A 15976-nucleotide genomic window follows, 5' to 3' on the forward strand; every position below is an offset into this window, starting at 1 on the left:
AGCTGAGGAGGGGGAAAACGAACAAACCAGAAAACAGAGGGTGTTCGACTGAGATCTTTCTCCATCCCTTTCGTACAACCCGGTTTCCTCTCTAGACAAGAGCCATTCCTAGCGTTGCTTCCATGTGTCCACACAAGCGCTGTAAAGTGTTCTGAATGTGGGGGGAGCATAGCAGATAGATAAAGCAACGCTGTCTGCAGCAGGGTTGGGTTAGCCGCGAAGCAGGATGACATGCCACTCGGCCACCCTTCCCAATCACCGACGAGAGAGCTTTGCGGTTGCTGCAGAGTATGACATAATTCCGCCCCGTCAACAAACGTGTAAGTGCTGCGCTGGCTTGATAGTTGAGGATGGAGTTGTCGTGGTAGTTGAATGCCGTATCGATCTCCAACTCGGACATGTCATAGACATGCGTGATCGAGTAACGTCAGGGCTCCACGACAATGTTTCGAATGTTGTTCTCTTCTTTTTTTTCTCCGGCTGAAGCGGTTGGTAAAAGGCATCCCGTCTTGATCCAAGCAATGGGATGCTGGAAGGATGGCATCACGGCGGTATGCCAAGGCCCTTGTGTTTAAAGAGGGAGGTCGTTGGGAGTGTGTGGGCGTGCCGGGGCCCCGTGAGGTGAATGGCGACTGACGTTGAACCCTGGATGTTAGGGTTCATGGGAGGACCTTGTCGACAGGGCTTGGCTCTGGGCAACATCGGGCAATCCACATTGCCCTCCGGATGTTGTGAGCGCGAGAAGCTTTTGCTCGAGGTCAGCGACACGTAAGTATACAACCCTATACTAGAGATATCATCTTGGGCTACATAGCATCCTAGAATTCCAAGACCGCACAGAAGATGAGGCGGGTTGAGATAAGTGCGCACGGAAGATCTGACGACATGTTTAGGCTGGCCTGTAATTTGGGTGCTATAGCCAGTCGGGGCAACGCATAAGGACCTAATTACCGGGGCCCGGAGCTTTTTAGCGACCATCGTTCGAGTGCAAGTAAACAAAGCGCCAGGGCTGCGGAAACAGGATTGATGCTTGTGATGCTTGTGGATGTCGAGGACAGCACCCCCCCAAAAAAAAGATTTCTAGAAGATGTTTGAGCATCAGCATGTGTCGGCTACACGGAAGTTCGGGTGATCAGAATGGGATCATGATGGGAAAGATCACCAGGCCACAAAAAGTCATGGTGCAAGTCCCTTTGGGCGGTTGATTTGTTGATCTGCCGTGCAGCCAAGCCTTTGCTCGGCTCCAAATCAGCTCCGTACAGTGCTGGGTACTGTGATCAATGTCTGACGAGAAGTTCCGTCCGCTCATCGGCGCCGTTCCGGATATCAATATCAAACTCCAACCGATATGATATCGCCGCTGATGAACGCGAATGCTTACCTCTCACCCACCACAAACGACCTTACACTATGCCACCACAGCACAACATACTACACCGCTTCACAGAGGCAGCCTTTTTTTCGTATCGACGTGAGCGCCGCAGCTGCGCTTCAAGCCGGGCGCTGAAGTGGCTGCATCATCCAGAGGTTGTGAGTGCTCACCAGCCTTGAGACATGCATCATCCTGCCGAAGCGCTGCAAGCCCGCATATGGTCATGATGCCGGCCATTGGCTCGAGAATCCAGTGATGCAGCCAGCACTTGGCTGGGTTCAGATGACGGCAGGGAGAGGTCCAGCTGCACTTTGATGAAATTCCATTGCTGCATGTCTTGAACTAACCATAGATTATGGGACAGCATAGCATAATTCTTCTCAATATCATATCGTCGGACAGATAATAACGGAGCAGCAGGGGGCATTCTAGTGTAGATAGATAGGTAGGTTGGACTTGGACGCCCCGAGTGTGGTAGGTAGCAGTGATGGTGGTCTGGTAGGTGCCGGCGGTCGTCAAGGAAACAGTCAAAGCGAAATGACGGTGAGTGGTGTGTAAGAGTGTGAGAGTGTGAGAGTGTGATAGTGTGTACATCAGAGAGGCACAGTGATCGGACAGACGGGCTGCGAAACACTCGACCCGCAAGAGATGGTGATTGATCTCCAGAGTCTCTGGTGGATTCGACCCGACCGACAACTCGGCCGGTGATCAAGACAGACCCAACACCCCCAAGACCCAGGACGGGACTCAGGACCCTGATGTCGGATGGAGAAAAACCAGAAAACGGTTTGCTGGGGTGACCACAACCACAGTGCGAAGCTGGTGAGAGGAGAGAGAAGAACCAAGGCTTGCAAGCACCTCAGCAGGCAGACCCTAGGAGTGGAGGGCAGTCCTGGACAGGCATGTCACCGATACCACTAGGCGCCACCATCTCTGCAGTAGCGCTGCTTTTTCAGTGCCGCCAATCTGGAGTGCCCCCGTGCAAGGTGCAGCTCGTGGTTGGATTGGTATTTTAATTTCGCTATCTGCCCCCCTCACCACCAAGAGGACCCCTTCTTTTCCCTCTCTCTCTTTTTTCCTGCAGGTGGTAGCGCCGGGATATCTGGATAGGAAGAAGCAGCAGAAAGACGTCGTCGCTCTTGTTGTTGTTGTTGTCGGTCGAAAACTCTTCACCTCACCTCACCTCAGCCCAACCCCTCACCCTAATACCTATCTCGCCATACATAATACAGAAGGGCTCCACTCGGCTTCACCTCGCACACCAGACCGAACCACACCACACCTACCCAACTCAACCCTTCCCCGCACCCGTGTTCGACTTCACTCTGTCGCTTGCTTGGGCACCCGTTCCGCCGGCCGCCTTTTTCGACAGAAATCCGAGAGCCCCCCCGGATAGGGTCCGAACAGTCTGGTCTCCCGCCGGCCACCACCATTCCCGGTAAGTTGAATATTTCACATTTGTATTTTCCTTGGCCGTGTTTTGCGTCCAGCCTGCCAGCGAACTATCGAGCGACCGCGTCCTGCACACTCCTCCGCCCCGGCTATCGCCCAGAGAGACCGACACACCTCTCTCCGCCCCTCGAATTTTGGATCGATATCCGGTGACTGTTTTCTCAGCTCCTCCGCCCCCTCCTGCTTGCTTGCGCGTGATCTGTGGTTCATTCCTCGCCATATCGCCGTGCCCGGGAACGGGTACGTGCTGAGCCGCCTTCTTTGGTACCGCCCAACACCGAACCACCGTTATCAGCATTCGCGGTCCTAGAAACACACAACAACCACAAATGGCTGTTTGCCTGCTGTCTTGCGATATCAAATACAAAAATCAAGATTTATTTGTCTTGTCAACACCGGCAATGCACCAACATTCGCCTTGAAACGGGTCTTTGGTTTTGAAACCCCATCGGCCATATATCGACCAGAGCATGACCACAAAGCAGGTTGGGGTCCCGGAGTCCTGTCCCAGCAAACCACCCTACCTTATATTATGTGCCGCACAGCCGCCGCCCTCCCCGCAACCGACCGATTAGACAATACCTAGTTTTTGACCACTTGTCAGCCAGCTTGAACGACCGCTGTGCTACGCCCAACTTGTCTTTAAACACCGACGGCTTCTCTCCCGGATTGCGATCTCGAAACTGTCTCTGGACCGTCCCGTGTACCTCGATAGAACCGCTTTATTATTGTTCGCTGACAGGCTGGCCGACCTCGTTGCCTTTCCACACTTTGCCCAACGTTCCGCTGGGGGAAAACACAGACTCACTTCCTCACCGAACACACAGCACATCTGTGCGAGGTGACGAATCGACCGACTAACATATGACACTTCGGCAGGCTGCTGTTCCACCCTTGCCACATCAGAAATTCCACCCAGCTTCGCCAGGGTTTAAAATAATTGCATCGCAGGCAGGCATCCGATAGGCATTTTTGGACGATATCCTCCTCGCCCCGCTCCAGACGTGCAGTCATCCGCTCCTTTTGATCGTCACCATCATAACCCCATGCATTCTTACTAGCCGACACAATGGACTCGGAAGACGGGGAGTTTTTTGTCAAGGTATGTTTGGTGTCTTTGCTGCTGCCGCCGCCTTCAACCAAGCTAACTGTCTTGTCTGAACAGCAACTCGCAACGTTTGTGCGCACACACGAGAAGGCGCTCGCGAATGCGCTTCAGTTTCGGCGGCAGACACCTCGCCATGGATCCTCACAAAGTGTCTCGTCGGTTTCCCCTGTGAACGCACCGACGTCCCCATCAATACCCGAACGGCCTGCTACGTCAGCCTCAACCTCGAGCACACTGGCAGCCGCCTTTTCTCTGGGCTCGCTGAACCTCACCTCGCACAGCGTAAAATCAGCAAAGCTCGCCCTCACCCCACATCACCTCTTTTATTTGCTCTCCCGATTCGAAGAGCTTAGTATACCTGTCGGGCCCATGAAAATTCGCCTGGAGAATCTGCATGATACAACGGCTTCGGGAAACTATGTCTCCTTCCTCGGGCAATCTCAGCGTTCCAAGAGTCGCGGCTCCGATGTCGGCTCCATTCACTCGGTTTCCAGTCTTCGGAGCGTTATGTCAGGCATGTCCGCTCTTTGGGCCAGCTTCGGAATCGGGTCGGGTATTTCCGCCGCTCGAACAGAAAGGCAAAAGGCGGCGATCCAAAATGACTTGAAATACCTCTACTCCGCCTTTACCAAGATTCCCTGCCTGAGACTAGCTCCAGATTGGCGCGCTCGTCTCATCAGGGGCTACGAAGAGTTTCCCTTTGACTCAGCAGTGCCTCTGTACGTCTTCAAAAACGTCCAGGCACTGGAGGTGAGCGATATCGATTTTAGGCAATTCTTCGGTTGGGATAAGCTCTCAGAACAGCTTCGTTCGCTCACGCTCAAGCGTGCCAGCATTGAGGACCCAGCAGATATCCTGATCGATATTGTCTTGGACGACATGGACAAGCGCAGGCGCCGCACATCCAAGAGCCAAGCATCACCCACCACACAGTCAACCTGGCCAGGAGCTGTGAACAGCCCTCGGAGAAGTCCGACGGTGTCGCACATGGACTTGCCAAAGTCCACCTCTGCCCCTGGTTCCCCTGATGCCCGGAAATCGGCAAACGATCTTCCTGTCGGCTCTCTAAGTAGTGAACTTGGGACAGACCAAGAGGGCCGGACTCCCACCGACAGCAGGAGGCCTTCGATCGTCAGGATTGACAGTGATGAGCTCAAGTCACCACCAGCAAGGGATACTCGGCCACGGAGTCACTCTCCCCGTCGGCCTCATAGTTCCAGAAACGGCTCTTCCAACGTGCGCGGATCTTCTTACAAGATCCGGCGATCTGGTTCTGGAAGCTCTCAGTCAAGTCTCTCGGACTCGTGGCACAACGGCCGTGGAAGCGCTTCCAACCTCCTTTCCATGGGCATCCTCCCAGCCTCCAAGTGGCGCTTCCTCAAGCACTTGAGCCTGACGGATAATTCTTTGACCAACATTCCCGCCGCCAGTTTGGCACCACTGGCCAACAGCCTGCACTCCCTCGACCTGTCGTCTAACCTCTTTACCCAGATCCCCGACAGTGTCGCCACGCTAACCTCGCTGCGCGCCCTGAACCTTGCCCACTGCATGATCGACTCGCTGCATTCACTCACCCGCAACCCTCTCCCAGCCATCACCGCCCTCAACCTCCGAGCCAACCGCTTACAGTCTCTTGCCGGAATCGAAAAGCTCTTTCCCCTGGAAAGGTTAGACTTGCGGGACAACCGTCTAACGGACCCATCAGAACTGGCTCGCTTGACGGGAATTCCCGAGATCCGAGAGATCTATGTGGATGGCAACCCATTTACACGCACTCATCGCGACTACCGCATCACCATCTTCAACCTCTTCCGTCAAACACCCGGATATACTGAGGACATCACCATCGATGGAAGCGGGCCTAGTTACTCGGAGAAGCGGTATCTGGTAGAGAGGGCAGCGTTGCCTCCTGCTGTTCCCGTGGTCAAGCCGCCACCCGAGGAGATTCCTGCCGTGGATGTGAGCAAGCCGGCTATTATTTATGATGCCCCCATCAAGGAGCCCGCTGTCCTTCGTAAAGAGCGTCCTCAGCCCAAGACTGTTGCGAGCGAGGTCAACACCAGCTCTACCCGGCGCCGGAGAGCACCCAAGCGGCGGATTGTCGATCTGGCAACCAATGATACCCCTATACCCCATGCCCAGCCAATCGACAATCAGACTCGCGTGCCAAGTTACAAGACCACGGCAGTGCTCGAGCCAGAGTCCAATTACCGGACCTCACAACCACCAGACACACAACGGCCAACGGCGAACGTCCTTGGGGAAACCGTTGCAGTTCCCCAAGGCCTTGCGCCAGAGGTCCCCAGAATCGACACCAGCGTCATTCCGCAACTTCCACCTGTCTATGATACGGGCGAGAACAACACGGAGTGGGACGTTGGTGGGGAGATCTATCGAAGAAAAATCGAGGCCCTCCGCGACAAGGTCGGGAGTGGTTATCTCAGCGTGCTCAGTGAGGAAGGCGGCTACCCCACCAGCCTTCCACCAGACTATCACGAGCCGGCAGACTTTGGCGCTGCCTCACCCCACTCAATCACACCTCGAGCTGCCAGCGTGCAAGCGATCCACAGCGGTCGCACGCTAGGCTGAAGAAGAAGATTATTGCCAAAAATTCTTATCATTTTCATCATTCTGTGATACCCCGCCAGTTTATAATGGCACAAACAGAGAGGAGAGAATTGGAGATGGAATGGGCATTATATGGGAGGAAAGAAAATGGGGGGAAATGAGCATGTGTTCATGTCTTGATGATGGATCATGTTGCTATGTGGTGTTGGATTTTGCTCGTTTTTTTTTTTTAGAGACGAACGATGACTGGAGTGATTGAACGACGATGAGCAAGCAACAGCAACGACAGTGGACTGGGAAAAGCTTACTCGACCATCTTTCATACCCACCTTTTATCTTCCTGCCACCTCTTGAAAAAGAGGCTGGCTTGGTTTTTTATATTCGTTGTTCATACAAAGCTTTTTGTGTTTAACATTTGTCAGGAGCATAGCGTTGGGAGTTTGCGGGTTTGGCTTTGTTTTTCTTCTCATCAATGCGGGGGCGGGCATCATTCAGCATCTTCTCATCACCATTCATCATTGGAGGAAAGACGGAGAGAGAGTGCATTGTGGGACAGGAGGTGTCAGTAGAGGGGGAAGAGGAGGGGTGGTTATATACACATGTGTTCCAACGGGTCAAGAAAGTTTTCATTTCTTCTCATGTTTTGCTTTTTTCTGTTTGTTGATGATGTTCAATCTTTGTTGTTGGTGATGACTTGGTCGTTGCCAGGCAGGATTTGAATGTCTTTAATATACCCCTCTTTCTTTCTTGGCCCTTTGGAAGATATGTTATATACACATCTTTCTTCTTTTCTTTTTCAGAGGGATAGATGTTGGTTTGGTGGCGTTGTTTGTGTTGTGGGTTTCTTGTACAAAAGGTTGGGGTTATGATTGGGAGATGAAAGTGAGAGAGAAGAGAGAGAGAGAGAGTACAGAAGGATGAGATGAAATATGAAGATAGCTGGGATGAAAGGGGAGGTTCGGGGGGTGGACTGGGACAGAGTGGTTATTTCTGTTTATGTTCACCCTTCAACTCCTTCTTTTCTGGCTGGTGTTTTTCTGATGATATTCTGGACCCTTTATGCGTTTGGTCTTCGTGGTTGTCGTTGCGTGCGATTTCTTGTCTCGTTGCTGCACTTGCTAGAGTGGCATTTTTTGCAGGAGTGGAGGTGGTAAAAGTTGCATTATGAGTTATTGAGTTGTTTGATCAAAGCATATTTATGGAGTGGTCAGGGAAAAGATGGTGTTTTTGTGTTGGTTTCTTGATTTTGAGGTCTAGAAGGAGGTTTTCAAGATGAGCAGAGAGAGTCAGTCCAGTTATCGGCAGCTAAGAGAGTGAGTGTTGTGGGAAGCAAGGAGAGCAGCCCTGGTGGTTGGGCTCTAGTTTTGCAACAAAGAAGGCAGAAAGAATAGGGGGTGGTAGATTTGAATTTGAATTGAGAACTTTTCGAATTAGTACTGATTTACTTGCAAACTGTCGGTTGATTGTGTACTTCGATTTCGGATTTCTCAGCATCGATATGTCTTGCCATATTACAGCGCTGATCAAATAGTCATAGCCTCGTTCAACTATCTTCTGGTATCCGATTCACCCACCTCGAGTATATCCCTTCTGTAGACACAAAGCAAGGTACATGTTGATAGTCACGTTAAACCACGCGTGTAATACACAAGCTCTTTCGCAGCTAGCTGGGTGGAGATCTACCTACCTTGGACAGACCTGATAGCTAGAACAGCGCATCCGTCACCAATGCCCGAAACATTGCCGACATGGGTACCAAAACCACATGCCTCACACACGGAAAACACAAGCCATATACCACTCTGTCTCGAAGAATAACATGGCCCAAATCAGCATCCGGATAGGTGTCTTTCCTGGCTTCGATTCCTTGTCTCGCAGTCCTCTCTTTCTGTTGTATTTGGCCATGTATTGTTATCGATAAACTGGAATCAAACTCACGCTGAATGAGGGCATGGTTGGCATAACACACGCTATCTGAGTTATACGGGTGAGATCGCGCTAGGAGCGCCTATCTCGTGCTCGATTCTGAGCACTTTTAATTGTTGAGCTGTTCCTGTGTTTTCTGTGCGCGAGGCGGCTACTAGCAAAAATTTTTTTAAATAAATATAACCAAACAAAAATAACACAAAAAGTATAACCAAAAGAATATATATTAAAAAAACACCACTTCAACCCGGTTCAGTCATCAAACTGGAATCGAATGCCATGGCATAATCAGAGACCAAAGCTGTTTACTGCCGACGGGAGTCACCTGGGTCGAATGTTCTTGTCTCGGGAGGGAAGTAGAGGGTTTGCTGTCTGGATAGGAGTGGTGGTGGTAGGGATTGGGCCTTTTGTTGAAGCTGGAGGGAGGAGCGGAGGGGGAAGGGGTGGTCGGGAAGGGGTAGCTAAGTCCAGTTGGAGGAAGGAGTAATGAGTAGCCTCATAACTGGCATCAGATAGCTTTGGGGTTACAGTCATCGATGTTAACACCATACCAATACTTGATCTCGTAAACTTCTCTTCTTCACGTGGGAGGATGGTTTTTTTTTTTTTTTTTTTTTAGGGGGGTTGTTGTTGTTGTTGTTGTTGTTGGGGTTGAGTTGATGGGAGGTACAATGCCGAGATGCGCTTCTTCTTTGTAATGATGTTTATGGAATTCTTGATGTTGAACTGCACGGCAAAGCTGAGGCTTCTCGAGCAAGCTCTGCGATGTATCATTCAAACCAAGAGGAGGTAGCTGGTCTCAGGACTCTAAAAGTGGCCTTTTCTCATGAAACCTAGGTAAGGTGCGTGGTCTTTGACTGCTATGGGAAGGGTGTTTTGTATGGCTTTTCGATTAGCCAATCTCCTACGGGACTGTCAAAATGTTCTTGGGAACAAGGGAACTTTCCATACTGACTACCGGTCTGTAAAAATGCGTTTGAGTAGGTCTTGGCCATTGCTGTAGCCCTAGGATGCTGTGTGACGTTCCAATATTGACAGGCTGTTGATAACAAGCGAGCGTGGTTTGTGGCTATGGATGGCAGCCTGTGGGCAACGCAATCTTCAAAACTTATGATGCCGCCGAAGGGTGACTTTGTGCAGACCTACTGTTTTTCACTTAACTCAATTGTCTGATCAATTAGTCCATTCGGGACAAGTCAATCTGAATGATTGCTGTCATGATTGATTCAACGAACCTAGAGCACCTTGTCGGTACAAATCCCTATGGGCAGAGTGCGAAAAGTTTTTTTATTGATGTAGATTGAAGTGCCATTGGGTTTCAAGAGGGAGGTTGGGCACCGTCCAAATAACAAGCGGTTGGGAATGTTTGGAGATGACCACAGTTGGATGAAAATTGCAGAGGAAGAAGCAACAAAATGCGGAGGCCGGAGATCAAAAGTTCAAGATTGGGATGATGGATCTCAAGTTGACCCAAGAGCTTGGGACCAATGATGGCAAATGAAAACAACCCCCCCCCCCGGATGGCAGTTATGCAAGTTCGATCTCGACTGGAGTCCCAGAGCAGAGGAAACCAAGCCATTGGCCTGTCGCAAAGGTGCTCTGCTCAAGATGCAGAGTGGAGCGGACCACGTCATTGGGAACTCCAAAATAGAAACTGCTTTGCAGCTTTCAGCCCTACAAGGCGAGTCTGCATCAGGGGAACCAACATGGATTCAGGGGGCTGACGGGGAAAGGGAGGGGCCAATGGGGGTCACCTGACAGTTTTGCAGAGCAATTGAAATATATACAGAGTCAATTGACCCTTTTCGATCCCATTTGATCTTGTTTTGCGCGTTGGACTGCTCTTTCGAACCCTTCTGCACGAGGGAAGCATTGTGTCGCGAACCGAACAAGCGGGGCTCCAGTTGTGGTGATATTCACTGGCCTAGCGTCCCCACGCAGTTCTAGAACCTCATGCGCTTCCCTGGTCTTGCTCTTACAAAAAGACGTGAATGAGACGTGTATTTCACTTGTGCATATTCCTTCACCTCGTAGTGATTGCGCGCCACCTTTGCGATTACGAGTTCGACACCAAAGCTAGAATCTAAGTTGGATATCTTCAAAAGCACGTGCATCTGAGTGTTCCACCCCCTGGTCACGCACGGGCCTCATCTGTCAAAAGCTCCTCTTACCTAATCATTTTGTGGAACTACACCACGCGTTTTGACGACATGCCCTGAATGTTTGTCGAGTGTCGTTGACACTTTGCATCACCCACCATCGAAATAAGCTCACCAACTGCCAGCAGGCACACCGCCGCGTTGACAAAGAACACGGTTTTCACACATGACCAATGCGAGCCAATAAACCCCGCCCTGCTCGAGCGACCCCGCATCGACCAACAACTACGCGCTGATCCCGCCGACGACATCGCCGAGCAGCCTTTACCTCACTTTCTATCCCGATAACCACCTTGCTCACCTTTTGCCATGGCGTCAGGGCCAACAACGCCAAGACGTCAGTCCAGGGGCCGTCCTAGAGGGCGGCCCAAGGGCACTGGCTCAACCAGCGCGTCTCGCGTCAGGAAGTTTCCAGAAGACCCCCCGGCAACAGAACCCCCCTTGAAGAAGCGTAAATATGTCCCCGGAGGGCCGGGAGGTGGTGGGAGATATTTAGACGACGATGGTGGCGAAGTCCCACCCGAAAATCTAGGGCCAGCAACTACCGTGTCCAGACAGCGAGCCTCAGCCCGGACCGATGCGCAACCCTCCCCTACCGTTTATCCGCGCAGAGAACGAAGCACGAGGATACGAACGGCCGTGAACCGAGACGAACTCGACGATATGCAATACAGTTCAGCAACAGCCCTGGCGGCCGCTGTCGTCCAGAGCGAGGGGTACAAGCCCAGAGAGGAGCGAGGATGGGAGGAGTTCCACCCAAATCTTGACATCGAGGCCACCTTTGCGGTGCTTCCTGCCGATGAAGTAGACGGCATAGTCATAAAACCAGCACCCCCAACACCTGTTGCGCTAGGTACTGCCAGCCTCCTGAATGGCGCAAGTACCCCTACTAAGGACGGCGCGTTTGTCTTCACAGGTGCAAACGGCACGCCTAATGGCCAGGGAAAGCCATCATTTTCCGGCCTAGCAGATACCCCGAGTAGGCGTCGACTTGCCAGGCCAACAAGAGATTCGGTCTCCTTGTATGCCACCCGACCACTGGATCTTGGGTTAACCCCCCAGGTCCCCAAAGTATTGCCTATTCACAGCCAGAACGCGAAAGAGCGGCTGGATCTGAAGATGCCATCATACCGAAAAATCGACCGTATCGCCCTTTTTGAGAGCAAGACGTTTGGCCAGGCGAGATATGTCGACAAGTCGATGATGAATGTGGGCTATCAGGAGAGCGACAACTTCATCCGGCCTGATCGCAAGCTCATCAAGGCGATAGATGCCAACACTGAGGAGGACCTGGAACAGGTCGCTGTTGTCTCGGCGGCAGGCGATCCAGTCCAGCACACGGCCGGCGTGGTTGGGCGTGTGGAGTACGATATGGACGAGCAAGATGATATGTGGCTCGAGGATCTGAACAGTCGGCGAAAGGCGACCGAACTGGATCCAATAACTCGTGAGATCTTTGAGATCACAATAACCAAAATTGAAAAAGAGTGGCATGCGCTCGAGAAGAGGATACCGAAGCCCAACCCGAAGCCGCCACAGACTCACAGACCGAGATCCAGCTCTGCGGCTGCAGTTAATGGCGAGCCGCAAGCTGGAGAAGAGCAGGACAGCAAATGTGCCATCTGCGACGACGGTGACTGCGAGAACACCAACGCGATCGTGTTTTGCGACGGTTGCGATTTGGCGGTTCACCAAGAATGCTATGGTGTGCCGTTTATTCCCGAGGGGCAATGGTTGTGCAGGAAGTGCCAGTTGATTGGTCGTGGTATTCCGGTAGGTCTTTTCGCCGAGTTTTGTCGGGTAGGTGTCGAATGATGATGCTGACTTTGATTTCTTTTAGACATGCATTTTCTGCCCCAATACCGACGGGGCTTTCAAGCAGACCAACTCGTCCAAATGGGCACATCTGCTATGCGCCATGTGGATCCCCGAGGTGTCTTTGGGGAACCACACCTTCATGGAGCCGGTGATGGAGGTCGAAAAAGTGCCCAAGACGCGGTGGAAGTTGACGTGCTATATCTGCAGTCAGCGCATGGGAGCCTGCATCCAGTGTTCTAACAAAAACTGTTATCAGGCCTTCCATGTCACCTGCGCCCGGCGCTGCCGGTTGTTTCTCAAGATGAAGAACAGCCAGGGCGCTCTCGCTGTGCTGGACAGCATGCCGCTCAAGGCGTATTGCGACAAGCACTGTCCCCAAGACTATGCAAAGGAGAATGCAGTCGCTGAAGCGACAAAAGATGCGAAGCGCTTCTACAAGCGGACCATGAAGGGGCGCATTTGGGCCAATAGTCAAGCGTCGGCCCTTCAGTTAGCCGCTACCCACCGCCATGCCATAACTGAGCACCCCCCTGACGAGTCCCAGTTGACAGGCGCCAAAATGAATACTGTTCTCGGAGATAAGAAAAAGGGACAGCCGGCCAAGAATATCTGGAAGCTGCCGTCGGGTGCACCCATTATCCCCCAAGCTGTGTTTGACACGGTGGAGAGCTCACTCTCTCGCTTCCCGATACGGAAGCGCAAAGACTATGTCGCCGAAACATGTCGCTACTGGACCCTCAAGCGCGAGGCCAGGCGTGGAGCCGCCTTGCTCAAACGGCTGCAGCTTCAAATGGAGACGTTCTCGTCAATGGAGTTGACACGGCGTAACTTTGCCGCTATGGGTCCGTCTGGGAAGACAAGACTGGCCAGAAGGATCGAGTTTTGCGGCAGCCTCGTCAAAGACCTGGAACAGCTCAAGGAGTTGTCTGATGCAATTGTCCAGCGTGAAGCCTCCAAGCTGGAAGCGGCCGAGTTGGAGCAGGACTTTGTCGACAGTTGCTATTTCCCGGTCTACAAGAAGCTCCAACCGGTGCTTGACAAGGCTTTCCTGTAAGTTATGCGTGCCGCCTTATTGTTGGCCACCTACTGACACATCATAGACTTGACAAGAACATCTTCAAGCCGGGCTTTAGAGAGTTGCAAGACAAACTGGACCAGCGGTTTTACACCACCACACTACATTTTGCCACCGATTTGTGCCAAGCCATCAACGCAGGCATCAACGATCCGCCAGCCGTGCCGGCAACCGAAGAATCTCGCGGCATCGGCATCGATGCGTCTCCAGTCAAGAACGGCGGCAATGCAGATGTCAAAGACCGTAGAAGGATAGGAAAGCGAATGCTCAAGTCACTCCAGCCACTTCTCGAATCCGCCTTGCAGGCAGAGGCGGAAATATGCAAGAAGCCTCTCGAGGGTCTGCAGGCGGAACTCGAGGCCATAATCGAGGCTAGCACTGAGCTGAGACAGCCCGGTCCGGCAGCTACTATCATGGTGTCAGGAGACGGCAGCCTGGCCCCTGGTATTCCACAAGATGTCGACATGGCGGACGCACCTGTGGAAGGCCAAATTATCGTCGCTGATCAGTTAGACGAAGATGTCGATGCCGACGGGGATCCAGACGATCCCATGGAAGGCACCGAGCACATTGGCGATGGAAGCATAGAGGTCAAATCGGACGAGCACGACGCCGAAATAAACGGTGCCTTGTCCTCTGCCCATTCCGTCACAGCAGAAGAAAACAACGACACTCAACGGACTGACATCCCGCAGATACTTACCAACGGCATTCCCAAGGAATCAAACTCACCACCCTCCCTTGCCGGCTACAATCCTGCCTCCAACCCGCAACCACAAAATCACTCTGGTCCACTGAGTCCACCGCAGTCAAACGGCTCCTTCGGCATCAACCAACAACAAGGACACCATAATGTCCTTTCTGACGGTGGTATTCCGTGGTACCTTGAAGAGTTTGAGCTGAAGGGGACGTCAGCGGTGGAGAAGCAGTGGGCCGGGAGGGAAGCGGTGCGAAGTCTGAGTGAAGAGTTGACGGATATGGACGAGGAGGCGTTGAGAGACTTGGAGTTTGATGTGGATGATGAGAATACTATTACCGCTAGTCCGGTTGATGTTGGCAAGGGGAGTGGGGGGTTGAAGGTGGAGGCGGGAACGCCGAGCGGGAGGAGGAAGAGGGCGGATGTGAGTAAGTTTAGGAAGGGGGTTAGGAGCTCTGCTAGGAGGAAGTAAGTGATGGGGGTGTATGATATTGATGGGTGAAGGAGGGGGCTTTCTTCTTGGCTTGGGACTTGTGACCAGCGACTCTTTTTTTTTTTTCTTTTTTTTTTCTTGGTTCTTTTTTACTTATGCGTTTTTGATCGATTCCCCGGTTGGTTTTTGTCTTTTCTTTTATCACTTTCTTCTTTCTCGTTTGGTCTTGTCTCTTTCAAGAATTACATTTCTAGTTGCTATAACCGTTAGGTTTTTTTTTCCTTCTTTTATTTTTAAACACACAGAGTTTGCGATTTTGGTTTCTTGTTTTGTTTTTAATTTTCTTTTTTAGGTGGGGGTATAACTTTGGGAGGGAAGGACATCGGATGGATGGTAGGGAATGGGGGAAAGAGGGAGGAAAGGAGTTGATAATCATTTTGACTGGTTTGTTATTCGCGATGGTGTCTGGAGTTTTGAGGGGATGAAATGAGGAGAGGAGAGGAGTGGAGGGAGGTGGGGGGTACATAGTTGGTGGTGACATTGCTTTTTGTTTTTGGAGGTTATGGGAGGAGATAAGAGAGGTGTGAATATAATATTTTTGATATTTCCTGCGACTATGGGTGATGATGCTAGCTAGCTAGGTATGATCCGCCAACTTGATATGTCTGCTTCCCTGTCTGTCTGTGCTTTCTTTTTTCGCTTTGGGATATTCCGATCGTCGGGTGTGTGTTTTCAATCAGGTGGGACATTTGGGGGCAACGGCTTTTTCATGGGGCGTCAGTGTGGTGGTGGCTCAGTGGTGGATGTTTTTTCTTTGATGAACGCCTCGAGATGTTCAACTCGTTTTGTTGAGGCGCTGATGGTGGTTGTCTGTTGGCACCCGTGGTGTGAATCCCTCAGTATCTTCCCCCATGCTTCCGCTTTGGCGAGTCGGAACGGCGGTGATCTTGGCGAATTCGTGCCAGTAGCGGGCCCGTTGCTTGAAGAACACGGCCTCGTCGGTATCATTGCCGAAGCGGTGTTGGGTATCGAGGATTTTTGCTTTTTGTATCCGGAGGAAGTTCTTGTGCTATTTGTTGCTGTTTAGTTGCTCTAGGAGGCTGTCGATGGTGCGGGGGGAGACGTGGGAGGGGGCGGTGGGATGACATTTTTGTGAGCTGGGAGTTTTGGCTTTGTCTTGTTTTGATGGGGGGTTGATGGAGACGGAAAAGGGTGGTGGTGATGGTGGACTTGGGCGGGTTGAGAGCTGGGGAGTTACTCGTGGGTGGGAAGTAAGGCAGGAATTGTTGGTAAAAAAGGATGGTGGATATGTAGTGGGAACGGTGAGATATGTGTCTTTCACGGGACTCTGAGAGAAAGAGTGAGAAG

General features: G+C 51.8%; 3 protein-coding genes across 3 annotated transcripts; all 3 read left to right on the top strand.

Annotated features, from left to right (window-relative positions):
• Positions 1-1598: 1598 nt before the first annotated feature.
• QC761_0109690 (uncharacterized protein) lies at positions 1599-3759 on the top strand (the record flags this gene model as incomplete). The annotated part of the gene is given in 5 exon segments (XM_062873207.1): positions 1599-1624; positions 2039-2168; positions 2185-2379; positions 2464-2810; positions 3744-3759. The coding sequence occupies 5 exon segments, from the start codon at positions 1599-1601 to the stop codon at positions 3757-3759; spliced, it is 714 nt and encodes a 237-aa protein (XP_062728554.1).
• Positions 3760-3893: 134 nt separating this feature from the next.
• QC761_709530 (uncharacterized protein) lies at positions 3894-8048 on the top strand (the record flags this gene model as incomplete). Its single annotated transcript, XM_062882505.1, has 2 exons — positions 3894-3926; positions 3990-8048. The coding sequence occupies 2 exons, from the start codon at positions 3894-3896 to the stop codon at positions 6519-6521; spliced, it is 2565 nt and encodes an 854-aa protein (XP_062728555.1). The 3' UTR covers positions 6522-8048.
• Positions 8049-10616: 2568 nt separating this feature from the next.
• QC761_709540 (uncharacterized protein) lies at positions 10617-15829 on the top strand. The gene is made up of 3 exons (XM_062882506.1): positions 10617-12358; positions 12426-13453; positions 13504-15829. Exons 1-3 carry the CDS (start codon positions 10895-10897, stop codon positions 14645-14647), a joined length of 3636 nt encoding a protein of 1211 aa, XP_062728556.1. The 5' UTR covers positions 10617-10894; the 3' UTR covers positions 14648-15829.
• Positions 15830-15976: the final 147 nt, after the last annotated feature.

The sequence above is a fragment of the Podospora bellae-mahoneyi genome, chromosome 7 (genome assembly GCF_035222275.1).
Source record: "Podospora bellae-mahoneyi strain CBS 112042 chromosome 7, whole genome shotgun sequence".
Taxonomy (NCBI): Eukaryota; Fungi; Ascomycota; class Sordariomycetes; order Sordariales; family Podosporaceae; genus Podospora; species Podospora bellae-mahoneyi.